At 38.5% G+C, this 27,240-nt stretch overlaps 2 protein-coding genes and 1 pseudogene across 2 annotated transcripts; 1 reads left to right on the top strand and 2 right to left on the bottom strand.

Moving 5' to 3' along the window:
* The first annotated feature begins 2,083 nt into the window (after positions 1 to 2,083).
* Positions 2,084 to 3,881, top strand: LOC122653148 (annotated as a pseudogene).
* Positions 3,882 to 5,195: 1,314 nt separating this feature from the next.
* Positions 5,196 to 7,513, bottom strand: LOC122653150 (cinnamoyl-CoA reductase 1-like). Its single transcript, XM_043847092.1, has 5 exons — positions 7,369 to 7,513; positions 7,076 to 7,230; positions 6,504 to 6,686; positions 5,626 to 5,978; positions 5,196 to 5,469 (listed from the first exon to the last, which is right to left on the bottom strand). Exons 1-5 carry the CDS (start codon positions 7,505 to 7,507, stop codon positions 5,313 to 5,315), a joined length of 987 nt encoding a protein of 328 aa, XP_043703027.1. The 5' UTR covers positions 7,508 to 7,513; the 3' UTR covers positions 5,196 to 5,312.
* An 8,118-nt stretch (positions 7,514 to 15,631) lies between these two features.
* LOC122651163 lies at positions 15,632 to 25,014 on the bottom strand. The gene is made up of 10 exons (XM_043844481.1): positions 24,910 to 25,014; positions 24,651 to 24,764; positions 24,043 to 24,559; positions 23,780 to 23,933; positions 23,386 to 23,579; positions 18,054 to 18,184; positions 17,824 to 17,937; positions 16,516 to 17,032; positions 16,044 to 16,197; positions 15,632 to 15,843 (listed from the first exon to the last, which is right to left on the bottom strand). The coding sequence occupies exons 1-10, from the start codon at positions 25,011 to 25,013 to the stop codon at positions 15,644 to 15,646; spliced, it is 2,199 nt and encodes a 732-aa protein (XP_043700416.1). The 5' UTR covers position 25,014; the 3' UTR covers positions 15,632 to 15,643.
* Positions 25,015 to 27,240: the final 2,226 nt, after the last annotated feature.

The raw sequence follows: 27,240 nt of genomic DNA, 5'->3' as shown, positions 1-27,240 counted from the left end.
TTTGAAATATTTCTGTTTGTCTTTTTATTTTCAGTTAACGTCTGTTAAACAAGATGTTTTATGGTTTTTTAGCGTGTATATCATTACGTGTTATTACATTTAGACAGTTAGGAACAAAGTAGTTATTGGCTCGGAGAAGCTTGATCCAAAGTGGATTATGGATCACATCCACAAATGGTTATTTGATCTAAAATTATTCCCCCCATCCTTTTCATCCTAGGCTGTAATACAACAGTATCCAGTGGTCTCCCTTAACACATATTCTTTTAACTTCCCCTTGCTCAATTTCCATGTTTTAATCTGTGCAGGATATCATATACCTGGACTGAGTGTAGCAGGGTGGTCCTATATCTTTTTGATAGATAGCAGGTGTAAGTGTTTTGCTGTAGGAAATATCCGAACTACTGAAGAGCTAGTACCAGACCTTTTTGGGATTTGTAAAGGACTTGACCATGCTGACAGCATTGGGTTGAATATTAAAGAAATATGGTGTGCCAACAAAAGGATCATTGATGTTCTTCCATCTCCAACCAAATGTCCCTGACTTTGGAATCTTTTTACGGACCTACTATATATAGCGGACTTATCTCAAGATATACATTATAGGACTCCAGGAGACACTTTTTGTGTAGATGAACCTGGCTAAGAATGCCGACAATATGAACTCTGTAATTTTCCATTATGTTTAATATATATTTTTTCTATTTTTCATCGTAAAAAAATAAGACACGTGGGACCCGGATCTTCTCAGCTTTCTTAATTTGCATATTGTGCAAAAAAATAAAATAAAATTAGCACCCACCCATTCCTCTGCTTATAGTTGGAATTCTGACAGCATGATTGGAAGATGAAAATTATGCACCGTTTCCACATGGCCGACAAGACATGATAAAAAAAAAAGACTAGACATGATAAACTCATAAAAGTGACTAACTTTATAATTTTGTCCGAATATCATCATATCTATACTTAGTCCACACGTGGGACCGTGATCTTCTCAGCCCTCTCATCAGATGGCTGGATGTAACGACACACCTCCCAACGTATTGCCTTCAGCCGTCCGATGTGAACTAGAGCACCAGAGTGGATCTGATTCCCCACAAGTGATACATGGAGTGGCGATGTAACGTCCTTGTCACTCTTAGAGATAAAAGTAGACGAGAGTGGATCTGATCTCATTCCCCTCAAGTGATACATGGAGTGGCGATGTAACGTCCTTGTCACTCTCAGAGATAAAAGTAGACAAGAGAGAGAGAGAGAGGACCACGTCATCAGAGATTGTTAGACCTATAACAAATCATGTGTACAATTAGAATGATCACGTGGACAGTTAGACTCACTCTTATGTATTGAATTATAAATTATCTTTAATCCGTTGTTATTAAATAAATAAATGAATTCAAAACTCTTTCATGGTAATCAAAGCTCTTGTCTTTTCTTGATTTCTCCTGGTTTTTCTCTTAGTTTTCTGGCTTTAATGGCGACTTCTCTGTCTGCTACTGAATTGGAAGAGAGGAAAAGAAAAAGTGAAAGAGAAAAAGAAAAAGAAAGAGAGAAAGAGGTTGAGAAATAGAATATTCATTCATGTCCATCTAGGTACTCAGCCTTCCAAGTTCCAACCCACAGTACATGCCGTTATACCCATATTCTATTACAATTGATCAGGCCCTACACGTGATCCCTTAATGCTAATGGTTGTCGACCTTACACTCTTTCTAGAAACAGTAGCCGTTGGAGATTCCTTATCCAGCTCAGCTCCCTCTATCCTCCCACGTGTTTCACCTTCTGCGGGGGGGGGGCCTGCACGCATAACAGGAGATGGAGAGGGAGAAGGAAATGGGTGAGTTATTAAATCCACCACAGAAGTAAGTCCGTCTCATCATCAGAGCAGTGACCGATCTAATCATTTCACTTCTTGTTTTTGGTAAGAAAAAAAATCATTTCATGGAGTTCTCTACTAAAGTTATTATCTATTATTAATAGAAAAAAAGAAGAAGAAAACCTTTCGTATATATATATCCCCTAAGTTAAGTTATTAGCTATCTATCTATCTATCTATCTATCTCTATCTATCTAGCTAATTATGGAGTTGTGGTTCATCATTCTCTCCCTCTGCATCTGCTGCTTTGTGCTCAAGTTGCTTCACAATAATCTCATCCTACAAAAGACACACAACAAAAGAGGAGAACACAAACTCCCACTCCCACTCCCACTCCCACCTGGACCCTCTACCTTTCCCATAATAGGAAACTTGTTTTGGTTGTGTAAATCCTTCTCTGATCTTGAGTCAATCCTAAGAGAATTCCATGCTAAATACGGCCCAATTGTTAGTCTTCATATTGGTTCCCAACGGGTGATCTTCATAAGAACATATGCTCTTGCCCATGAAGCCCTCGTCAAGAATGGATCTATCTTTGCTGCTCGACCTCCAGTCAACGATGTAGATCGCCTTATACATCGATTCAACATCAACTCATCCACATATGGCCCACTATGGAGGCTTCTCCGCCGCAACCTTACAACCGACATGTTCCACCCTTCTCGTTTGAACTCTTATTCTCATGCCACGAAAATGGGTTTTGCAGGTATTGTTGATTTTAATTTGTACTTTTCAAAGACAGTTAGTTTTGTTATTTATTTTAAACGACCGATTTCAATTTCAATTTCAATTTCAATTTCGATTTTTGGTTTTGATACTAAATTGACACCCTTATGAGTTATGACATAACAGGTACTAACCAAAAAGCTCAAAGCCGAATCAGAATCGGGAGAGGCTGTTCCTGTGATGAAACACATCCATTATTCAATGTTTTACCTACTAGTGTTCATGTGCTTTGGTAAAAAACTTGAAGAGAAGGAAGTTAGAGAGATCAAAGCCGTTCAAAACACCCTATTTGGAAACCCAGTTAGATTCAATGTTCTCAATTTCTTCTTTCCTTGGTTGTCAAGGATTTTGTTCCGGAATCTGTGGAATGAACTCCAACAGATCCTACTTAAACAACAAAATCTTTTCATCCCTCTCATCAGAGCTCGTGAAGAAAGACGAAACAACCCAAATTCAAATTCAAATTCAAATTCAAATTCAAATTCAAACTCAAACTCAAACCTAATAGAAGAAGAGGAAGAGGAAGAAGATTTTGTGATCAACTCCTATGTTGATACATTGCTGGATCTGAAGCTCCCAGATGATGGAAGAAAGCTGAGTGAAACTGAAATGGTGAGTTTATGTTCAGAGTTTGTTACTGCAGGCACAGACACAACAGCCACTGCATTGCAGTGGTTATTGGCCAATTTAGTGAAGCACCAACATATACAGTCAAAGCTGGTTAAAGAAATTGAGGGAGTAGTGGGGGTAGCTGGAGAGGAGATCAATGAGGAGGATTTGCAGAAGATGCCGTATCTAAAGGCGGTGGTGCTCGAGGGCCTGCGGCGACACTCGCCGGCGCATTTCTTGTTAAGACATGCAGTCACGGAGGATACAACATTGAGTGGTTATCTCATACCCAAGAATGCTACAACTGTGAATTTCTCGGCAGCAGAGATTGGTAGGGATCCATATGCTTGGGAGGAACCAATGGAGTTCAGGCCAGAGAGGTTTTTGATCAGTGATGGTGTTGAAGTAGGGGAAGAAGAAGTGATTGATATAATAACAGGGAAGAAAGAGATTCAAATGATACCATTTGGTGCAGGGAGAAGGATTTGCCCCTGGTCTTGGTTTAGGAATGCTTCATATGGAGTATTTTCTGGCTAATTTGGTTAGAGAATTTGAATGGAAGGCTAGAGATGGAGATGATGATGATATTGATTTATCAGAGAAGATAAGCTTAACGGTTAATATGAAGAATCCACTTCATGCTCTTATCCTTTCAAGGAGAAGGTAGGTTTTATCATATTAATATGCCTAATTAAATCTATAGAATTAATTGTATGGTTTGGTGTACTGGTGGTTGTTATAAGAATGGATTTGTTATTAAAATTTAGGTTTTTTTTTTCTTTTTTCTTTTCTTTTGGTAAAATTAAAATCTACATTTATGCAATATTTTCTCATTTGACCCAACCCTAGTCAACTATTATGCCAATTCAACGGTGATCATGACCTAATAATAGTTAAAGGACCCACGTGGAATATGTCTTTTTTGTTATAAAAAAAAGAAAGTTAAAAAACAAGTATGTCAATTTCTGTTTTCTAAATAATTTACGGAAAAGGTTCTCTAATAAACCGATCACAGAAAGAGTAAACTAGCACCCTTTTTTTTTATTTTTTTTCTCTTTCTCTCTCTGTCCTTGTCATGGCCTTGCCTTTGCCTTTTAGTCGAAATAAAACCATGGACTGATGTTCTTTGTGCCGCAGCACAGTCTGGGCCCAAACACATGGGCCTGCCATTCAAAGAAGCAGAGTGGTCATTTTGTGCACCCCCCATGTCTGGGCGCAGGCACAGAGAACATTTCGCCTAAAACCATTACCCTCTAAGGTAGAATTTCCAGTTATATATATATTTACCAACATGTATCATATATCATATTATTCCCAAATAGCTGAGAATTATAAAAAAAAAAAAAAAAAAAAATATAGTCCCTTTGCTTTAGGCGTTCAGTAGGACATGAGTTTGGGTTAGAGGGTGAAGGCTCTAAAACAATCATACGTGTCATTTATTTGCTTAATTTCACTAAGTAGGTGAACTAATAAGAAGTTACCTTAATTTTTTGGCATCAATTACAACTTTGAATACAACAAGATTTTCTCTATTTTTGCCCTTACGGGAAAAATTTGCAACCCTACCTTTCTATATATAGATAAGAAAAAATTCATTTGATAAATTCTTGTAATTCAATCATATGAAAGACAAGCAAACAATGCTAAGGGCAGTGTTGGGTTAGCCACTTATAGTTAAATACACTATGATTGGTCCACCTCATTATTTAGATGTGGATAAAACTAATTTTCCAAAAGATTGACGAAGAATAAAATGGACAAAAAACAAAACGAAATCAAACTATCCCTATTTTTTTATTCCTCGCGTGCAGGATTTTGTATTGGATCGTTAGATAGGAATCTGGGGATTGATGAGGAGTGAAACAAAAAATATTACTAGTATCTCAAGGAAGAGTTTGAGTGTAAGCATTACAATCTTCAAGAACTTTTTTGGGGAAAAAGTGAAATAATCCCTTAAAAATTTCTCATACGTAATACATCTTGAATTGTAGACCTAATTTATCCAAAGCCCATTTGGATTTGGTCTCACAAATATATATATATATATATGGATCATGTGTTTGTCCTGATTGACAATGGATTATGTGAAAGGATCTTATCAATGTTGAGAAAAAGAAAGGTAACCATTCTCCTGGAAGTTCTTGACTGTCTCATAAAGACATTGTTTCACTGGTATGAAATTAAGCCCCAAGTCCTTAAGCCTCTGGTTTGAGAACTTGTAAGGTATGGCCCTTGGATTCACTTCATCTGAGCACCTTCATTCAACACCAAAAACGAAAGGTGTTAGAGAATTAATGTTATATTTGTTAATTACACAGGCCAAGTAAACATTGAGACCAGAACCAGTTCCTTGGTCTAGCTTTAAAGACTATTAGTGATCATTTTTGAATTATGATTATATGAATACGTACTTGCTTGGAATAGGATAATCAGGGAACAACTCGGTGAGTAATTTGGCGATGTCGCCACGGTGAACTATATTCTCGGTACAGAGGTACCGGCCCGATGCCGCCGGTGTCTCGTACACAAGTATGTGAGCCATGGCCACATCCTTCACATGCACATAACCTTGTACTGTGTTGAGGTAGGTTTTATGAGTTCCATTAACCATTTTGAGTATGTGAATAGCACTAGCATTTAGAGTGGGCTGAAGTGATGGGCCTAAAACCACTGAGGGTATCACAACCACCAAGTCCAAACCCTTCTCTGTTGCCTCCTTCCATGCAGCCTTCTCTCCTACTGTCTTTGCGTAACAGTACCAGTTCTGCACACACAAGTGTATTTAAATTTCATCATTTTTAGAACCCAGCGGGTCTTTCTCAGTATCTAGGTTATTTTCAGCTAGGGCTGCAATAGAATCGGGTTGGACCGGGTAATTTAATTCCTTAGCCCAGCCTTGAGTCCCCTTAATTGGGCCAGGCCCGTCCCAGCCCTGACACAAAAATTCAATCCTAACTTGCCTTCAAGGCCGGCCAAGACTGACGCTGATTGAACCTAATCATGAGGGAGAGGAGTGGAGATGAAGGGGATGGGCCAGGCCGGGGAGAAGAAGAAGAAGAAATAACTGGAAGACGAAGAAGAAGATAGGGCCAAGACGGGTCGGGAACAGTCTCTGACCTCAACCCTGGTCTGGCCCAGCCCAGACTCAGGCCGAGAAATTTGCAACCATTACCCGCCCTTAGGGTTAGGGTATCTTAGCCCAGGCTCTGCTCGAGATATGACATATGAGGCTAATGATCCAAACGAGCTGATTCTATTTTAAAACAACCAAATATGATAACCAACCAACCTGAGTGTTCTTGCAAAAATCAAGGTCGCTCCAGCATGTCTCATCCACAACTTCAAAGTCCCTGTTGGGGTTCATGTGAACTGCTCCAATTGAAGATGTCAAAACCAAGCGGCCAACCTTGGCTTCTACTGCAGCATTCACTATATTTATTGTTCCAGTCACTGCTGGATCAAGCACTTGTTCCTTGAATTTTAAATGAAACACAAACACAACACAACATTAATCCTGTCAAAACATGGATGCAGTAACAACCTAAAAGTAAACAACTTAATCCTCAAGAAGCGGGCTTGCTTGTTAGTGTTTGAAGGATGTTCATTTTGCCTGGGATTCAAATCTCACATCACGTCCGACATGAAGACTTGTAGGTACTTGGGCACCCTATTCTTAATGACTAGCTTTTAATTATGAATTTTATCCAAATCCCCAACAAGTGGTATCAAAGACAAGATTGTGGTAGAACTAGGGCGTGACAACATCCTATTTGAAAGACGATATAGACCCAAAAACAATATATATATATAACCTGTCACACCCAAAGAGAGAGAGAGAGAGGTTAGTGTACGGCAACTTACAACGTTGTTAGTGAGAGGACAAGCAGTGTGGAATACAGCATCACATCCCTTCATGACATTGGGAAGGGTCTCATAATCAAGAACATCTGCCTTGAAGAGAATTAGTCGTTCTTTAGCCCCACTGAGCTCCATCAAATAAGAATTCTTAGGGTCTTCTGCAAGAGGAAAGTAGATATGGATTGAGTAGAGAGGACTGAATCAAATAACCCACAACTACGTTCAGTTACCTATTAATTAAAAGAAGGAATAGTAGAAAAAGAGAGAGAGAAAGAGGGAAGTGAGAACTCTCTCACCTGGGCTTCTCACCGTTCCTCTAACAGTATAACCTTTCTCTAAGAGAAGCTTGACAAGCCATGAACCGATGAAGCCACCGGCACCAATCACACATACAGTTGTTGAGGGGCTGGAAACTGGTAAAACGATCTCTCCCATTTTTAGTACCTACCTACTTACAACAAAAAAATGAAATGAAATGAAATGAAAGTCCCTTTAAATCTTCTTCTTCTTCTTGTAGCTAGAAATGCTGCAAAGCACAGTCCACAATAAATGGTCAGAAGGTGGGTGCGAATGTTGTTATATTTATAGATCGATCGAGGTGATATATTTATATATATATATATAATGGAATGAATTGAAGAAGGGTCATCATGCACCAAGGGGAGGTTGTTAAGGAGTTTGACTTGGTTGAGAAGCTTCGATTAAAGCCATCGGACCAAACCTACCAAAACCAAACACGCCAACCATCTGAAACACATATCAACTTGCTCTGACTTTTATAGCCCAATCAAAAGATAGTTCCATTTTCAATGCCTCTAATTGCTTGTGGGAAAGGAATCTCCAAGTTACACCAATGTCATCGCCCATAGGGTTTACATGCTGAGTGTGTGTTTGTGAGAGAGACAGAGAGAGAGAGAGAGAGAGAGTAGTGTCATCACCATAGGGTTTAATTGGGAGTCAGCTCCATCTCTCTCTTTTGGGGAGATTTAGGATGCTATGGAAAGACCTATGTATCTTTTTAAATGATACTATTTGGGAATTATCTTTATAGCTTGTTTCTCTTTTTTGTTGATGGTAATGTCGAAGGTAATCCTAAGATGTTAGTTCAGTGATTGGTAATGAGTTGGGATGAACCGTAAATTCACCTCACTGTTTGGACATCGTCCATCCTATTGCTAGGGGATTAGTCAGGTGGATGTGTGCGGATACTCCTCATTAGCCAAAAAAAAAAAAAGGGCAATGCCAAAGGTGGAATTAAAAATCAAGTAATTGTTTTATTTTTCCATCAAGGAATGCGTGGACGTTAATCTTATAATATTACTCTTTTTTTTTTTGGGAAAAATTACAAAAAAAAATCCTATAGTTTAAAAAATGACACTGATCCCCTTCAAAATTACATCTACCTCCCTTTAGAGGGGGATAAGCATAATTTTGAGGGGGAATCAATGTAATTTTTTCAAACTACAGGGGTGATAAACATAAATTTCCCTTTTATTTTTTAATGTATCTTTGCTGATCTTTTAAAAAAAAAAAAGTAATAAAGAACCCCATATGAGAGGGAAATATGGGAACAGCTGAGAGAGAGAGAGTAATAAAGAACACCATGTGAAAGGGAAATATAAGAAATTTTGAAAATTTATAATCTCAAAATTAGGTAAGTCTAATTTCTCTTGATTTTTGTCCTAATTTGGTTGATAAATTTTTAAAAAAATTCCTATATATGTTGGACTTGTTTTAGTTTTTTTATTTGATGTTTTCGGTTTGTTTCTACTGTGTTGTACCTTCAACGAATTTTCTGTAATTTTTTCGTCATTAGCATTGTTATTATTTATTTTCAAATTTCCATGTTTTTTAGATTGTTCTTCATCTTAATTTTCTATTATATATGTTCTTATTATCTTTTGAATCCATTTCTTTAGAGTTATGGTTTGTCATAATATTCAACATCATGAGTTCATATTTCTAGATTTTTAGGACTCATAATTTATATTTATTTTCATGAATGTACTTGTTTTATAATAATTAGTGCTTCATCAAAGAAAATCCAAAAAAAAAAATGAAAATTGAATAATCATGTTATATCATATTAATTAAGCCATATTTTGTAAGTATAATTATAAATTGAGGTTTATTATTTTTAGTCATATTGTATATTTAAGCACATCAAGGTGTTTCAGTAATTTCACCTTTTATTTTCTGTCCGAATTTTCCAGATATTAATTAGAACTAGAAAACTAAAACCCCTTCTTTTTAATTATATGTGCTAGCAAATGTATGTAGAGAGGGAGAGAGGGACCTCTATGAGGAACTTAGGGACATTTATCCGCTGCAGTTACAGTAGCACTGTTGTGCGCATCATGCGGCGCAGCAGCAGCCATGTGTGCACACATGGCTGCTGCTGCACCGCACCGCACCATGCGCACAGCAGCGGATAAAAATTCGGAACTATAGCCAAAGTTTTCTTGTACAATGGTTGGTCATGGGTGATGGATGGGCCTGAACTGGGTTGGTGCTTGTGTGAACGTATGGGCTCACTCACTGGGTCAACGTCTGAGTTTGCATGTTTTGGTGTTGTTGGTCCAAGATGACTCCCAAGTAGTAGGACTTGGAGGTTTCGTTTGAATGAGGTTAAAAGACGTGTGATTTGTCTCTGGGTCTCTTGTATTTAGGTGGGAGTTTAATTACCATGAACAATATCAACATTTAAATATCATAATCCAACTTAATTAATTACAATTAATAGCTAATTAATTAAGGCACGCACTCTCACACTCACACTCAAAGGTTCCTAACTACCACTACTCAACAACCACATTGAAACAACATAAACATGTATGGAATCCACCTTTAATAGAAGCATTTCTTTTGCTTATACGAAATTAATCAAAATGTCACCCTATACCTATTATCTCTCAACCACTCATGCTTTCGTATTAAGCAACATATATATATTGATCGAGGAAGACATGTGCGTGATTCCATCTTATACTAATCATAACATCTATCCACATGTAGGATGTGTATGACAACATTTCTATTCCAAAATACTATTTCTGAATCAAAAACAAATTTTTATGTTTCTATGATTTTAGAGTAATTCCTAATCAACAATTTTATATGGTAAAACTGAAAAAAAAATAAAATATTTATAACATTACAAACAAAATTAATCAAAATGTTACTCCACGCCACGGAGAGATACCAACAAATCCACAATCAAGGACTTTATTAGACTCAATAAATCCCATTCACTGACACGTACAAGAGCCCCAACCTGTTACCCACTAGAAGATTGATTAACTACACACCCCCAATTGAAAGACTCCACGTACGGAGAGATAGATAGAGAGAGAGAGATCCTAGCTCTCAACTCAATCTCTGAAAAATTAATTGCGTTAAAGACATTATATCTCTCCTATTTTACCTTAATTTAATTTTTGGGTTTAAGAATGCTAACGTTTCACGCTCTAGGCGTGGGTCCAACGTCTAGACACAACAATACTAACCCAAAAGGATTTTGTCCTGTGCATTGTTGGACATAGTGAGGCATGAAAAGACTGTCTCACCCCTGCTCAGGCAAGGTGCTTGGGGCAGGGGTGAGGCGGTCTTTTCATGCTTCATTGTGTCCGACGCTATACATGCAGCTCGAAAAAGGTGCTGGATAGGAGCCGAATCCAATACAAACCACCTCAAAAATGATCGCTTTACCCCTATGCAAAGGTGGAAATACCATAGGGCAAGGCGACCATTTCCAAGGTGGTTGGACGGTTATAATTACTGTCTAAGCCTTGGAAATGACCGCTTTGCTCCTTATAATAATTTTTCCAAGAAGAAGAATTTTTTTCCTGAGAACGTGATCACTACGTCACCACGAGGGCCAATGAGAGGGCACACTAAAGCATTAATAGGGCGGGGTGATGATTTAGTTTCATTCTATGTTTGGGGGCAGGAGTGATGCTCCTGCTCAGAATACTTTTTCCCTTTTTCAAAAGATTGTTCACATACGTGCCCAATTCCATCTTGCCTGAACAATTAAGCCACCATGTGAGTATGTGACAGATATTAGAACCAGAAAACTAGGGTTCCTTCTTTTTAATTATGCTAGCTAAATATATGTGCAATATTACAGTGACCAAGAAAGACTAATATCGACCACAGATGTTGGAAACCTATTCGGTTTTTAATGAGAAAGAGAGAGAGAGATACTTGTATGAGGACCTTAGTCACGACGAAAATTATTTATTTTACATAAAATACTAGTATAATAAAGAATAAAAAAAAATAAAATATGTATGAATTTTAAAGTATATATATATATATATATATATATATATATATATATATATATATATATATATAGTATTATAGTATAATTTAAACAACCTTGACTCGGTCTCAACCTTGACTCGATCCTAACTTAGGACTATAGATTTTCAACCTTGACCCACCCTCACTATCAGGGTATCTTAGCTCAGTCATTGTTTGGGCCGACAGGTCAAACTTGCACCCCAAATAATGACCAATTCAAGTCGTTTGCACAACATCTTCAAATAAGGGATATTTTATAAGAAAATAAACATAATCAAGCCGTTAAATCTTCTTTTCTTTTTTTTTTTTCTCTCAATACAACTTCTTTTAATTTTAATATACGATAAAGGATCACTAATGGTCATTGTCTTGGCTTAGAGCACATGATTTTGAACCATGTGGAAAGGGTAGGGTACCCTTTAGATTGGTCACATATCGAATTTGATGGTCAAATTTAATTATATACTCTCTTATATGAGACTTTTTCTCTTTGAATTTAAACCGATAAACCATATTACCCCAATCTATTTTCTGAACCACCCACTGTTCCGCTGAATGACAAGATTTGTATGGTTTAACAACTGATAGGTGGATAAAAAAAACTGAGGCTTACATTTGCACCAAATTTGGGTACCAAGAAAGTTACCACATGACAATTATAAATTGCTTATTGTGCTAAGATCCAATGCCCCATACAACATATATAAATTATAGCACCACCGAGCGGTAATTGAGAGGAGCTGGAATTGCTTCAACATAAGCAATTGTCAAAAGTCAATCCAAATTCAAAACACTCATGCCATCAACAAGAGGATTTTCATCCTCTCAAGTGCACCACACTTAAGAATTCAATTGTAACAACATGGGTAGTGACATCTTTATATCCTTTCAAGTGTTGGGTGGACAGCTGGATTCTTAAGTGTGGTGCACTATTTTCTCAACAAGAAACACCTTTCAGTTCAAAATACTTCATTATTTATACCGATCCATTCCCAATCAAAAAGATTTTGGCCATGTGATTCAAGTCCGGGGATGCCGGGGGTTGTGTTTTGTGGGGGGGGGGGGGGGGTGTTGGGGGGGGGGGGGGGGGGGGGGGGGTTGGGGTGGGGTTGGTTGTGGGGGGGGGGGGGGGGGGGGGGGGGGGGGGGGGGGGGGGGGGGGGGGGGGGGGGGGGGGGGGGGGGGGGGACCCACCGATCCATTCCCAATCAAAAAGATTTTGGCCATGATCGATATCAAGTCCGATACCTAGATTTTGAACCTTGATCCGGAGTTCTGGACTCTTTGACGACAACAAGTTGTACCCTTTAATTTACGACTTGTCTAATGATAAGAGACGGAAAAGGTTCTTTAAAGTAGGTGGTTGATGGACTTGAAGTGGGTTGGTGCTTGTGTGAACGTATGGGCTCACTGGGTCAATAAAAGAGCTGTTTCGTTTGGATGAGGTTAAAAGACGTGTGATTTTTCTCTGGGTCTCTTGTATTTATTTAGGTGGGAGTTTACCATGAACGAAAACAACATTAATATCATAATCCAACTTAATTACAATACGTAATTAATTAAGGCACTCATACTCACACCACATTCCTACAAAGGTTCCTATCACTATTCAACAATCACATTACAAAGGTTCCTCTCAACTGAATATCTGAACAATTAATTGTATTAAAGACATTACATGTCTCTTCTATTTTAGCTTTATTTAAATTGTACAAAACTCACTGTGAGAGCATAGGAAACACCATCAAGTAGAGATCTCTTACCCTTAATTTTTTTTCCTTTTTAAGAAGATTTAAGAAGTGGAACCAGTGTTGATTTGCATGATTGAAATTAGGGTGTAGGGTTTCTAGAGGGTTTAGAAACCATTCCTATTTTGGACACCTATGGCTGCCATGTGGCAAGATGGATGAGGAAATTTTTTTTTTTTGGGGGGGATAAAGGTCAGGTGTGATAGAAAATTTGTCAATAAATAGACTTCAAAGGGATTTCACAAGTGGTAAAACAAAAGCGTGAAAAAACCTTTGATTATATGGAGGGTATGGCACTATTGCATTAAATGGGGTTATATGATAAGCTTGAAATTTGTCACATGACCTATCTAAACCATCTCTTAAGTATCTAATGCTTAGAATTATTAGTAGGACTGCAATAAGGTCGAGTTGGGCTGGGCATTTTAAAGCCCTAGCCCAACCCTTAGTCTCCTTAGCTGGGCTTAGACCCGAGCCGGCTCTAACTCAGGGTTGAAAAAATCCAACCTTAACCAGTCCTCAAAGTTGGGCCGGGCTGACCTTGATTGGCCCTAACCATGGGGGGGGGGGGAGAAGGGGAGACGCATGGACTGGCCAAGCTGGGAAGGAGAAGAAGAAGAAAAAAAAAGAAAAAATAACATGAGAAGAAGACAGGGTCGCGTTGGCCCAGGTTGGGCTCAACCCGAGGCCTCAACTCTGACCCGGCTCAGTCTTGACTCAGGGCCAAAATTTCCCAAACCTTGACCCACCCTCAGGACTAGGATATCTCAACTTAACCCCTGTTTGGGCTGTGAGGGCCAAAATTGCACCCCTAATTATTAGTATATCAATTCAACTCTACCAAACTTTATCCCAATAAATGTATTGACCACATGGATCTTGCTTTGCCATTACATTATATTTAGGCCGGTTAGTCGGTGAGTTTTTACTGACTTGGGGTTGTTGCCCATCATGTCATGTGAATCTCATCGAGTTTGATTTTTTTTTTCTTTTTATCTTTGCTATTCATATACCATAAGTCTACAACTAAAGAAAAGGTTCTTCTAAGTGGGTGGCTTAATTAATGCTTAAAGTTAAAAGTTTGAAATAAATGAAATTAGGTGTCGATAACAAAGCTTCTAGTATTTGATGAGTCACCCCCATGAAGACCAAAATTTTTTCTTAGCAGTAAAGAAGTGGGTGATATTGGATTCAAACCTCTAAGAACAGTTAATAATACTGTTTAATTAAATGGGAATAATGGCTTTTTTCCGAGGTTTGGTGAGGAAAGTAAGAGCTTATTGTGGTTAGGACCATACGAGCAAAGTATGGAACCAGAGAGGTGGTTGGGAACTGGTTCAGTTAAAGTTCAAAGTAGAAGATTTCAAAGATTTGGTAGCTAGCCGCATGGAAGACTTCTGGTTTCGTATAAAAAAGGGCAGATTCTGTTCTAATTAGAGATACCTGGAATCTTCTTCCTTAATTACATGGTTCCTGGGCCTGGATCGGAGTTGCAGTTTAGTTGGGATTATATCAGCCAAAGCACGGTCTTATAGGGCTCAGGGTAGGTGGGACTTGGCCCTGCCAAGTTCAGGACCGGGATCTGCCAGGCTCGGCCCAGATCAATTCAAGGCCTTAGCCCAGAGCCTGGCCTCGCCTGACTAAAGGTTGGAAATCCCAACCTTGTCCCAGTTCGTGGGCTGAAATGTCTAGCTCAGGCCATGAAATTTTCAGGTGGGCTTAGGCTCACCAGACAAAACATGCACCCCAAGGTTCTAATCTCTAGCCATCTTTTTTGAGCTATTATTCCAATTTAAACAACCATCAACTTATTTGGAGTGAAATGTGACTTTTGACCCTCTCCCCCATCCAATGGTTGAAGGCATGATTGATCGTGTATATACATGGCCGTGCCTAAAATCTTTTACCGATTCTTTATATTATTTTGATGTGTTATAGAGGCAAAACTTTCAAGTATAAGACACTTTGATAAGCTTACCAAAAAGGCCGCAACCCAAATGTCTATCATGAGATAGATCATTTTGTGGATAGATCGCCCCAAAGATTCCTCCCTGCTTTCGAGTTTGTCAAGTAACAAAATAGAGCTTTGAAGAATCAGGGATAATGGAAGAGCGCACAATAATGGTTAGTGGTAGAAGATTCATGGATAGGGTATTTGATGGAATTTGAGTAAAATAGGGTGAATTGCAAGACAAGAATCTTCTCCCACGTGGGAGAGGCAACAACAGCACATGTCCAATGGATGGGCTGTCACGATGCACATTGGGATGTGTGCATGCCAGCAAGTTGCCAACATACATTGGCAATTTCACATGTCATCAACATCATCCTCTACTCATGTGGTAAATTTTATCAATCAAGAAATATACCATTGGATATAATCTACATATAGGGCCTCCAATTCATAACAACCTTACCTTATAAATAAAGACAAACATTTCTATACAAGTATTATTTCTCCCACTGCTCCCCCACCCCAAAATAGATTACCATTTATTTAGGCAGAGATTAGCTAGCTAAACATTTAAAGTATTAGCTATATCAATGACAAATCGATATCTAACGTCTCCTTTTTCAAGTCGTTTCATAGCAGTGTTCACATAATCCATCGATATAACTTCGATATCAGCCACTATGTTGTGCTTCCCTGCAAAATCTATCATTTCTTGTGTTTCTTTCATCCCACCTACTCCACTTCCCCCAACAAGCTTCCTCCCTGTAATTCAAAATGAAAAGAGATTTAAGAGTTGGACTCAATATTTTTGTAATGGGCTTCTTCAAGACCAATTTTAGCTTCCCTATCTTAATTACTTCAAGCAGAATAGGCTTGGGCCCAACTTATTTTGGTCCACCATAGTGTAGCTAGCTATATTATTAACACATGAACCTTAGACTTTGTGAAAAAATTTTCCTTACCAAGAAGTAATGGAAAAAGTGGCATCGCCACTGTTTCCTCAGATACACCCACCACCATTAGCTTCCCATGAGGCTTCAATAGATCAATCAACGGTGCCATAGGGTGAGGTGCAGAAACCGTATCAATAATCCCATCCATTGTGCTCACCGTTGCCTGCATCAATTCAAACATGTAAGATTAAAACCATAAATGGTTATACTATAGATAAGCCTACCCCGAAAATTTGGAGTGGGGTTCCTTTCCCCACATGAGTACCCTCCTCCTAGTTCTCACACCATCCATGACATGTGAGACCCAAGTTTGATTGGACGGTGTGAAATCCAGAAGGAGGGTGTGGGGATCACACCCTTGTCTGTAGATTGATAACCACCCCAATCATCTCACATCGTCCATGGGTTGTGGGGACCACACCCCCGGATGGTAAATTGAGATCATAACATGCATGCTAATACCTTAAAAACTTAAGCTCACCTTCATTTGGTCCGAGTCCTTGCTCAACAAAAAAGAATCAGCCCCAAGTCGTTCAATGGCTTCCTTCTCCTTGCTTGGAGATGTACTGATCACAGTCACCTTCATGCCGAAGGCCTTACCAAACTTCACTGCGACATGCCCAAGTCCACCAAGCCCAACCACACCCAAATGCTTTCCTGATTTATCGAGTCCATAGTATTTCATGGGGCTGTAAACAGTACACCCGGCACATAGTAACGGTGCCGTGGCATCTAACGGCAGATTTTCGGGTAAGCGGACAGCAAAGTGCTCGTTAACGACGAAGATATCGGAATATCCACCGTAGTTTTTCTTTCCGGTCCCGTCATCCAACATGGTGTATGTAAATTCAACTTTGGGGCAATAGGTCTCCAGATCCTCATGGCAGTTTTCGCAAGAACCGCAAGACCCAACCAAGCACCCCACACCTACTTTATCTCCAATCTTGAATTTCTCTACGTTGCACCCGGCTTGGGTCACTACTCCCACGATCTCGTGTCTGCATGTGTACTAGCTTATAAGCGTTGTCTTCCAATATCCATATTTTTAACATAGTTGAAAAACTAGGTTTTTTGACTTGTCTCACTCGCCTTGTTCATCAGAGCTTATTGAGTCAAACAAGTCAAACCTAGTCTGACGAATCATATGTATGAATGAAAAAGGATTGAGGCTATGAATGCTTCACATGTGAGAAGAAATAAAAAGGACTAATATTGATATTGAAGACAATGAACAAACATTTTAGGGTTATTTTTAGTGAAAACTAAAGTTATGGTCAATGGATGGTGTTATTAGTGTATGGCTCAATATTAAAAAAAAAAAAAAAGATTCGATGAGTATCATATGACTCCGGCAAAAACATTGAGTCAATAAAGACTCAAATTGACTCGGACCTGGTCTAGTCATTTCTTAAACCTGGGTGAGTCTTCATGACTCTTTGATCAAGTTTCATGGTTTATTTTTTAGCTCTCATCACCCAAGTCAATACCTGGTTTTCCAACTTTGATCTGTACTACCTAATGAGTAGTACCTGGTCTGGTCATTACTTATATGTTGGAGAGAAAATATCCACCAAGCAAGAATCAAAAGGCTCGGTTTAGAGTTCATGAAACTGTGTTTTTTTGTCCTTTGTTTTATTTCTAAAAACTATTTAATGTAATTATAAATAATAATAAATAAAAAAATTTAAGAAAAATTGAAAGTCAATTAATGCAACATTTAGTAAAGTAAAGTTCCTATGTGAAATGACAGATTTGACAGTAAAAGATAGGCATAAATATGTATATATACCCAGGAACAATAGGGTAAACACCAAATCCAAAATCATTCCTTGTAAAGTGAAGGTCTGAATGGCAGATTCCACAGTAAAGTATCTTCATGGTAATATCTTCGTCTCCATTGGCCCTGTAATTAAGAACGAACACCACCAAAAATATTCAAATCATATTCTTGTTATATATATATATATATATATGTTGTCTTTGAATCAAACTGTACGTGAAGATTGGATTATGTATTACCTCCTAGTAAAGTGAAATGGGGAGAGAATTCCAGAAGTGTCTCTTGCTGCCCAACCCAAGGCCTTCTGTGTTTGCTCTTCTCCTTCACTGTTTGACATTTTACAACCAGATTGGGAAATTGAAATAGAGAACTCTAATTAAGGAGACTTATTAGAGAGTTTGTATGAGAGAAAGAGAGAAGGAGAGAAAGTGAGAAGGTTATTGGTTGGATATACATTGTGGAGATACATGTCTGGTACTCGATTTTTATAGGAGGAGAGATTTTAAGGTGTCGTAATAGGTGACGTATAATCGTTTTTATTTTATAATGAGGTGATGTGGTATCATTTTTTTACAAATTTTTTTTATTTATTTTTTTTTATAATGGTTAATAATGAATATTGATCGGAATTCCACTCCAAGAAAAAGAGAGCTCATGCAATGAAGAGTGATTGGCGGCGAAGGCAGCAATATATGTGAGTCAACTATTTGAGACCCAAACACGCCCTGCCAAGCTTCTAAGAACAAAACAAACGGATCAGATATACAAATCTGTTGCCTATATTCTAAATTCAAAATCTTATGTCTGGCGGTTTTATTATTCTATAGGGGAAGAGGGAGATAGACACATGAGATTATTAATAGAAAGTAGTTTTGTAGGAATGTGACCTACATCAGCATTCCTCAAAAACAAAACAAACAGATCAGATATAAAAATCTGTCGCCTACATTCTAAATTCAAAATCTTATTATGTCTGGTGGTTTTATCATTCTATAAGAGAGGAGAGAGATAGACACATGGGATTATTAACAGAAAGTGGTTTTGTAGGAATGTAGCCTACATCAACACTCCCAAGAACAAAACAAATAGATCAGATATATAAATCTGTTGCCTACATTCAAAATTCATAATCTTACGAATCTGCAGTTTTATCATTCTATAAGAGACGAGAGAGATAGACACTTTGGATTATTAATAAAAAATAGTTTTGTAGGAATATGACCTACATCAGCATTCCCAAGAGTCTATCTCTCTCCTCCTCAAAACAAGGGAGCAGAGGTGTCTTTCCATATGAGAGAGGAAAGAGATAGAAACAAGAAAGTTCTTTTTCTCATAGCTGTATATGCCAAAACTACTCCAATAGTTAACAAGTAATGTGTGTGCATGAAACAAGCTTAAGTTCTTAATCTAGGAATCGGTCAAAATCGATTTGGATCAGTAAAACAATGACCAAAATCCAAGTTTTACTGAATCGGGTTTGGATTAATCAAAAGTATTAATAAAATACTAAAGATTGGTACTGATTGGTTAAAAATTCAAAAATTCAATCAAAATCCTCCACATAACGGTAAAAATAAAATGACAAGTATCGAATCGGATCGATCAATCCAACAGAATTGACCGATCCAAGGAATGATCCAAGAATACCTTACCAGATCGGTATAATCTTGGGATCAATTATAGCCGATATCGAACCGATCCGAACGATATCAGCCATTCCTATCCAAGATAAAAAAACCATGGTGTGGAAATGGAATTCCACTATCTATCCACTTAATACCTTTTAAATTGGCAAAAGTATTTCTGGGACCTTTTCACCACAAATCTAACGTCACAATTACCTATCCCCATATGTTATGGTCCGAAATGTCCTTTACTGTTCAAGAATCTCATCGAAATGCAATGATGGTCACTGGCATAAGAGATTTCCCTTTATTATGGATGAAGGAAAATTCAATCCAAAATAAATTTCTCTCAATTCCTATTCTAATAGGAGGGAATGGACTCCATCTTGGGCAATGTTTTTGGATGGGGGGTAGGATGATCATTTTCTCTCCCATGTGAGAAATTGAAGGAATTGAAAGAGAGAAGACCGTCTTCCGACTCTTTCCTCTCAAATCCTTGTACACAAGGAAAAAAAATGAACAAGATCATTTCTTATCACTCACACAAACATTAAGAGGAAAGAAAAAGCAACAAGGTGCATTTAGAATTTAACCTTTTTTTTTTTTTTTTATTGTTCTATTGTTATATTCTCATAAATTTTTTAAAAGATAGATGAGAAAAAGAACTCTGCTCCCATGAGTCCATCTCTCTCCCCCCTATATGAAAAGGCACATCTGCCCATTATTTTGAGGAGGAGAGAAATAGACATATGGGAATGTTGGCGTAGGTCATACTCTCGAACAAAAAACTAGCTCAGAATTGAATGAGAGAGAGAATTTTTGACCATGTAGATTAATTTAATTAAGGATTAGGTTCGTAGAGATTGATTTTGAATCTATTTTTGCAGTCTTGTTGTATTCTATTTATGCCCTATTTAAAAAAAAATGGAAATTTGGTATACGGTCAACACCAGCCTCTACTAATATGATAAATTTTAGCCAAATAATAAGAAGTTTGGGATCTCATCTTTTCCCCAAGTATGTATACAAAACACAACAAAGGAGAAAAATACAAAAAAAAAGAAAAAAGAATAGAGATTGGCTAAACTTTTTTTTATCCATGATTAAAATAAGTTTTGAGAGTACGATAAGAAACAAAAAATAATAATAATAATAAAGTTATAATCTTGTTGTAACCAATTTTGGTTACAAAAAGGTGTTTCCGTATATATTACCTTCTAGTCTCTTGCTGCCCAATCGAGAATTTTTATCCTTTCAATTACATTGCTCGTACTTGACGTCAAGTACATCTAATAAAGGGAGGTGGATCCCATCCGGGCAGAGTGTTCGGATAAGGGGTAGGATAATCATTTTTGCCTCCTCTATTAGATGTACTTGACATCAAGTACGGATAATATAATTGAGAGGATAAAGATACCCCAACCGAAAGCCTTCTGTGCGTGTTCTTCGCCCTGACTGTTAGACATTTTACAACTAGATATGACTGAGAATACCTGGAGAACTATAAAGACAGTTTGTGTTTATGAGAGAGAGAGAGAGAGAGAGAGAGAGAGAGAGAGAGAGAGAGGGGGAGTGTCTTGTACTTTATAGAAGGATAGAGGTTAAGGTGTCGTAATGGGTGACGATTAATATACTGGTCGTTTTCAGACATTGGTGATCCAAGTCAAGGTCCTCCTCACATAGAACCAATGGCATCTATTTACGTGAAGTGAAAAGAGGTGACAAAATTGTAATGTCACCATGGAGGTAGATTTTTGGCTTCCAATTTTGTCTTTTATCGTTAGTTTTTAACCGACACCCCCATTAGTATTTAGTTTATGAAGAAAAGTTCAATGTTGGGATAGTGTACCATCAACATCCAAACACAGTAGGGGTAAAATGACCGTCCCACCTTCATGAAAGGCAACGTGTGCAGTTTTAATCACTTACCCCCCTGTGCCCATCCATGTATGCTAATGCTCAATCGCATCTCATTGATGCACTAATACCAATTGCTTAGAGAAGCATCTCCCTTTTTTATTATTCATGTAATTTCATTTTATCAATGAAAATTTAATTTTAAAATTACTTTTCATTTAGCCTCTGTTTGGTTGCAAGGGGAATTAAAGGGAAGGGAAGTGGAATTTTCATACTTAAAAAAGAAATTTATGTAATCATTATCCCATGTGACAATATCACGAACTCCAAATCATTCCATATTTGGTTATTAAGTTCCACTTTACTTTTCATCCAATTCTTGATTTAAAATATAAAATAAATATTACATATAAAATGTATCATTACTGAATATGATAAGAAATTTAAATAGTTTATATAATCACATGGGATAAAGATTATAAAAGTTTCTTTTTAAGTTTTGAAAAATTTTCTTTGTCTCTTCTCTTTTCTTTAATTCCTCTTACAACCAAACAGAGACATAAGTTCCAATTGAATGGGCCTGTCATGTTTGGGCTTGGGTCTTCTCTAATAACATTTTTTTGGATGTAAATTCGTTAGTAGATGATTTTGATGTGTTTTTTTTTTTTTTTTTTTTTTTGGTAGATAGATGATTTTGATGTGTTACATGGGCAAAACATTCTAGCATAGGCCGTTTGATAAACTTGTCACAGCGGATATAACCCAAATATTACCACTTGACAGATCAAATCGAACTCAAACTTTTTTCTTTTGAAAGGTCGTATCACTTTAAAAATAAGGGGGAAAAGAACGGATCTTTATCACCTCCAGTTTGCTGACCGGCCCAGTTTCCCAGTTCCTCTAACAAAGGGGGGGCTGAAATGACCTCTCTACCCATGCCCAAACACCCTGCCCGGGTGGGGTCCACCATCCCCCTATTAGAGGAACTGGGGAACTGGGCCGGTCAGCAAACTGGAGGTGATAATTTTCCGAAAAAAACCTGTACAAACGATAATTAAGATCCTACCCATAAAAAGAGTAAAGAGTAGGGAACAAAAAAGGCCTATGACATGGCAACTTAGCAAAGTCAAAGTGGGGAGAACCCGAAAGAAACTCTAATGCAAGAAGTTCATAGGTAACATAGTGTCTCCCCAAAGAGAAAGAGAAGACAATCACCTTCCCATCCTCAAGTCAGTGATGCTATTCGAGGGCAACCCAAGATTTTACGAAAGGATTTGAATCCACTGGTGATGTGGGGAAGTTGGCACTCTGTGAAACCGTAAATGATGTTTGGAGAGAGAAAATCTTTAAAGATTCCACAACAAATCATGAATATCAAATCAGAGATGTCTTTGATATTATGCTCTAATCAATGGGAACTGGGAAGTCCCTTCGGTGTCGTTGTCCTTTCTAGCCTTTATAGGTCCAGGTTGGTTTCCATTAGTGGCAGTTTTTAGGGTGCTCCCCTTTCTTCTGTTGATATTTCTCCAATTCTGGGTGATATCGCTGTTGTATATTCTTCCTTTCCCCTTCTCTCTCTCTCTTCTTTTTTTAATTTTTTTAATTGCAAAGTGATTTCTTATCTAACAAAGAAATAAAAAAAAAAGAGGACAATAGCAAGAAGCTTGGGAACAAATCTCACCTTAAAACTGATGACCATTTATTAGAAATATGAACTACTACATAGTCGTATGACTTTCAATACATCTCAACCTTACTACCTATATCACAGACAATATAATCTCCAGACTAATATTATTTCTCCGAATAAACCCAGTGCCACCCCCCTCCCCAACAGCTAAAAAAAGACAAAAAAAACACACACAAAAAAAAAAAAAAAAAAAGGCAAATGTCAACTGGGGTAGTGATTAGCGGATCTGACTTCTCTCTAGGGAACTCAGCGCCCAAAGAGTGCTTAGGGGGCATTCAAGGGTTGGCCTGTACCGCACACATCTCGGTACACGCCTATGCACAACCCAATGGCTGGATGCTCCCTGGGCATGCTGGGGGCTCCCTAGAGATCGAGGAGCTCAATCCACTGTGGCTAAACGTTTAAGGTATTAGCTATATCGATAACAAATCGATATCTAACGTCTCCTCTTGCAAGTCGGTCCATAGCAGTGTTCACATAATCCATCGATATAACTTCGATAGCAGCCACTATGTTGTGCTTCCCTGCAAAATCTATCATTTCTTGTGTTTCTTTTATCCCACCTACTGCACTTCCCCCAACAAGCTTCCTCCCTGTAATTCAAAAATGAAAGGAGACTGGTTAATTAAGAGTTAAACTCGATATATGCAGGTTTTTGACATTTCATCTTTAGTGGGCTAGGTCAACACCAAATCTAGCTCCCTACTTTATCCATGAATGGGCTTGGGCCCTGGTAATTTTGGGCCACCAGAGTAGTATAGCTAGAACGAAAAATTTCTTAATTACTACTTACCCAGAAGTAATGGAAAGATTGGGAGCTCCATTGGTTTTTCTGGTGCACCCACCACCACTAGCTTACCATGAGGCTTCAATAGATCAATCAATGGTGCCATTGGGTGAGATGCAGAAACCGTATCTATTATCCCATCCATTGTGCTCACCGCACCCTACACCCCGCCCAGTTCAAACATATATGTAAGATTAATTAAAACCATATATACACTGCACATTTATTTAAGACACTTAAAAAGCTAGCTAGCTACGTAGCTCTCTCACCTTCATTTGGTCTGAGTCCTTGCTCAACAAAAACGAATCAGCTCCAAATCGTTCAAGGGCTTCCTTCTCCTTGCTTGGAGATGTACTGATCACAGTGACTTTCAAGCCGAAAGCCTTAGCAAACTTGACAGCCACATGCCCAAGTCCACCGAGCCCAACCACTCCCAAATGCTTTCCTGCCTTATCCAATCCATAGTATTTCATGGGGCTGTAAACAGTACTCCCGGCACATAGTAATGGTGCGGCGGCATCTAAAGGCAGATTATCGGGGAAGCGTAAAGCAAAGTGCTCATTAACAACATAGAAATCGGAATATCCACCGTAGTTTTTCTTTCCGGTCGCGTCATTGAAGAAGGTGTATGTAAATTCAACTTTGGGGCAATAGGTCTCCAGATCCTCATGGCAGTTTTCGCAAGAACCGCAAGACCCAACCAAGCACCCAACACCTACTTTATCTCCAATCTTGAATTTCTGTACGTTGCACCCGACATGGGTCACTACTCCAACGATCTCGTGCCTGCATGTACGTGTTCAATGAATTAATGAATTAATCAGAAAAAGTAAAGAATGAGTGAGTGAGTGAGAGGCATAGATAGATAGATAGATACCCAGGAACAACGGGGTAAACATCAAATCCAAAATCATTTCTTGTAATGTGAAGGTCTGAATGGCAGATTCCACAGTAAAGTATCTTCATCGTAATATCTTCGTCTCCATTCACTCTGTAAATCAAACCAAATTAAGACATTACTCAAATCATAATATGCTTGTGGATCATCAAATAAAAGATTGATTTCCTTACCTATAAATGAATTAATTAATTCTTTCAATTGATATATATATAAATATAAAGGTTATAATACTTACCTCCTAGTAAAGTGAAATGGGGAGAGAATTCCAGAGTTGTCTCTTGCTGCCCAACCGAAGGCCTTCTGTGTGTGTTGTTGATCACCACTCTGACTGTTAGACATTTTACAAACAGATAGGAAGACGAAATAGAGAACTATAAAAGGCTACAGAGTTTGTGTTTGTGTTTTTGTGTCTGAGAGATTGAGAGAGAGAGGTGGTTTAGATAGCTAGCTCGTATCTGACGGACTTCTCTGAGGAGATGCATGTCTCGTATTTATAGAAGCAGGGAGAGAGAGAGGTTTAAGGTGATGTCGTAATAGGTGACGTTATTTTATGTTTTTTTCAAGATATAAAGGTCAATTGACGAATCCAGATCGTCTACGGCAGCAGCCATAGCAGCGCACTAATGAGGTGCGGTGCAATGACCGCACCTCATTAGTGCGCTGCTATGACTGCTACAGGGCAGCAGGCAGTAGACGATCTGGATTCATCAATTGAAGGCAACGATCCTGACTTCCACTCCAAGAAACGGCAAAAGAAACTAAGGTTCCAATGGTTGTAGCCATATATGGTCAAAGATGGATATATATGGCAGTCTGACCTCCTCTTCAAGAAAATAAAAAGTTCGCCTGTCAATTCTTCTTTCACTGTTTCCTCGTACTTATCTTAAAAAAACCAAAAGCGACAATACTAGGGAGCTGTCCGGCAGGACCGTGCTGCCAGACACGGTATTGCATACAATGTCCATCTTACTCTTGCCCAAATGCTTTGCCCCAGGGAGGGTAAGGCAGTCATTGCGTGTAGCACCGTGTCTGGGCAGCTCGGCAGTAGAGGATATGAATCCCTAAAATACCGTTAAAGAGCTAGAGTGTAGCAATTTGGATCTTCTATTGCTGAGCTGCCCGGCAAGACCGTGCTGCCTATACACGATGAGGCGTGCAGTGACCATCTTAACCCTGCTTGAATGTCTTGTCGGAGTGGAGGTAAGGCAGTCATTGCACGCCTCACCGTGTGTAGAGGATCTGGATCCTTCCTTTAAACACTCCCCGTCAAGTTCTAACTTCTAACAACAAACAAATAGATAAAACCAATAGTGATAGAGTTTTACATAGAGTGGGCCCAATAAATCTACCTCAAAATTCTAATAGTATAATCTTATGTCTGGACATTAGAGGCCTTATATTATTATTTAGCAAGGGAAAAACTAGGAAAAATTTTTGTTGCTACCAAGGTTGCAAAATGTTCCTCTTACCTGGGCTTACAGCCAAAGAAATGGAATAATTCATTTTCCCATTGGTTTCACAAATACCCTCCAAGGCTTTAGTATTTCTAAAAATATCCTTTTAGATTTCATTTCTTTGGTTGTGAACCAGGTAGCAGGGACATTCCTGCAACCCACATAGCAGCAAAATTTTGTTCCCAAATCGTATGGAGTATATCAAAAAACGGTTGAAATTTCATGGTGTACATTCTGTGAATGCGAAGGGTGCTTCAGGGGGTCTTGAGATTTTATGGCAGCATAATGTGGATATCAAAATTCTTTATTCAGATGACCGGATGATCAAAGCAGAAGTTCATTACAATCAGGGATCCAAGTTCAAACTCTCTTGCGTTTACGGTGACCCAATGAGAAGCAAACATCAACAAGTTTGGGATAAGCTGATCCAGCGTAATGCAGGCTGTCAGGATCCCTGGCTTTACATCGGTGACTTTAACTCATTTCTCGGTTGGCATGAGAAATGTGGTGGCAACCGTAACAATGATAGGGATGCTGATAATTTTAGGAATTTGATTGATCAGTGCAACTTAATGGATCTGGGATCCCATGGTCCGAGGTATACATGGAATAATAGGAGAACCGGGAGTGCAAACATAAGAATAAAGCTGGATCGTTCTCTCGCCAATCTCGAATGGAGAATGTTGTTTGAAGATGCAGTCATGCTTGTCAAAGCACTTTGAAATCGACCATAATCCCCTCCTGGTTGACACCAATGGCGGGAAGTCTTATGGCCCTCATCCTTTTCGCTGAGGCTGCTCGGATTGGCATCCGGATGCAAAGATGTTGTCCAACAGCCTGGTCCAATCTGTCACGCCCTATTCCAGGCATAAGGAATATAATATCATATAAAGGGTGACTAGGACGACGCGTGTCATCCTACTAAACCGCCGGATCACGACACGTGTCCCAACGCATCATAATCAATATTAACACAATATAATATTAGAATGCGAAAAAGAGAATATTACATTCCAAGGATCGATAGTATTCGGAAGCGTATAAATCGAATAGTTATATTTCCAATGACCATCTAATAACTATCAAAAATGGTATAACATAAGTATTTCAAC

The sequence above is a fragment of the Telopea speciosissima genome, chromosome 2 (genome assembly GCF_018873765.1).
Source record: "Telopea speciosissima isolate NSW1024214 ecotype Mountain lineage chromosome 2, Tspe_v1, whole genome shotgun sequence".
Classification (NCBI taxonomy): domain Eukaryota; kingdom Viridiplantae; phylum Streptophyta; class Magnoliopsida; order Proteales; family Proteaceae; genus Telopea; species Telopea speciosissima.
The sequence above is the reverse complement of the archived record's forward strand: the minus strand, read 5'-3'. Positions and strand labels throughout refer to the sequence as shown.

Excerpts from the sequence above, each read along its gene's own strand:
- LOC122653150 (XM_043847092.1), bottom strand. The coding sequence starts at position 7,507 with ATGGGAGAGATCGTTTTACCAGTTTCCAGCCCCTCAACAACTGTATGT. Across the intron at positions 6,687-7,075 it reads GTCCTCTCACTAACAACGTT|GAACAAGTGCTTGATCCAGC; the intron begins GTAAGTTGCCGT and ends TTAAAATTCAAG. Across the intron at positions 5,470-5,625 it reads GATTATCCTATTCCAAGCAA|GTGCTCAGATGAAGTGAATC; the intron begins GTACGTATTCAT and ends TGTTGAATGAAG.
- LOC122651163 (XM_043844481.1), bottom strand. The coding sequence starts at position 25,013 with ATGTCTAACAGTCAGAGTGGTGATCAACAACACACACAGAAGGCCTTC. Across the intron at positions 23,934-24,042 it reads AGGACTCAGACCAAATGAAG|GGTGCGGTGAGCACAATGGA; the intron begins GTGAGAGAGCTA and ends GGCGGGGTGTAG. Across the intron at positions 16,198-16,515 it reads AGGACTCGGACCAAATGAAG|GCAACGGTGAGCACAATGGA; the intron begins GTGAGCTTAAGT and ends GAATTGATGCAG.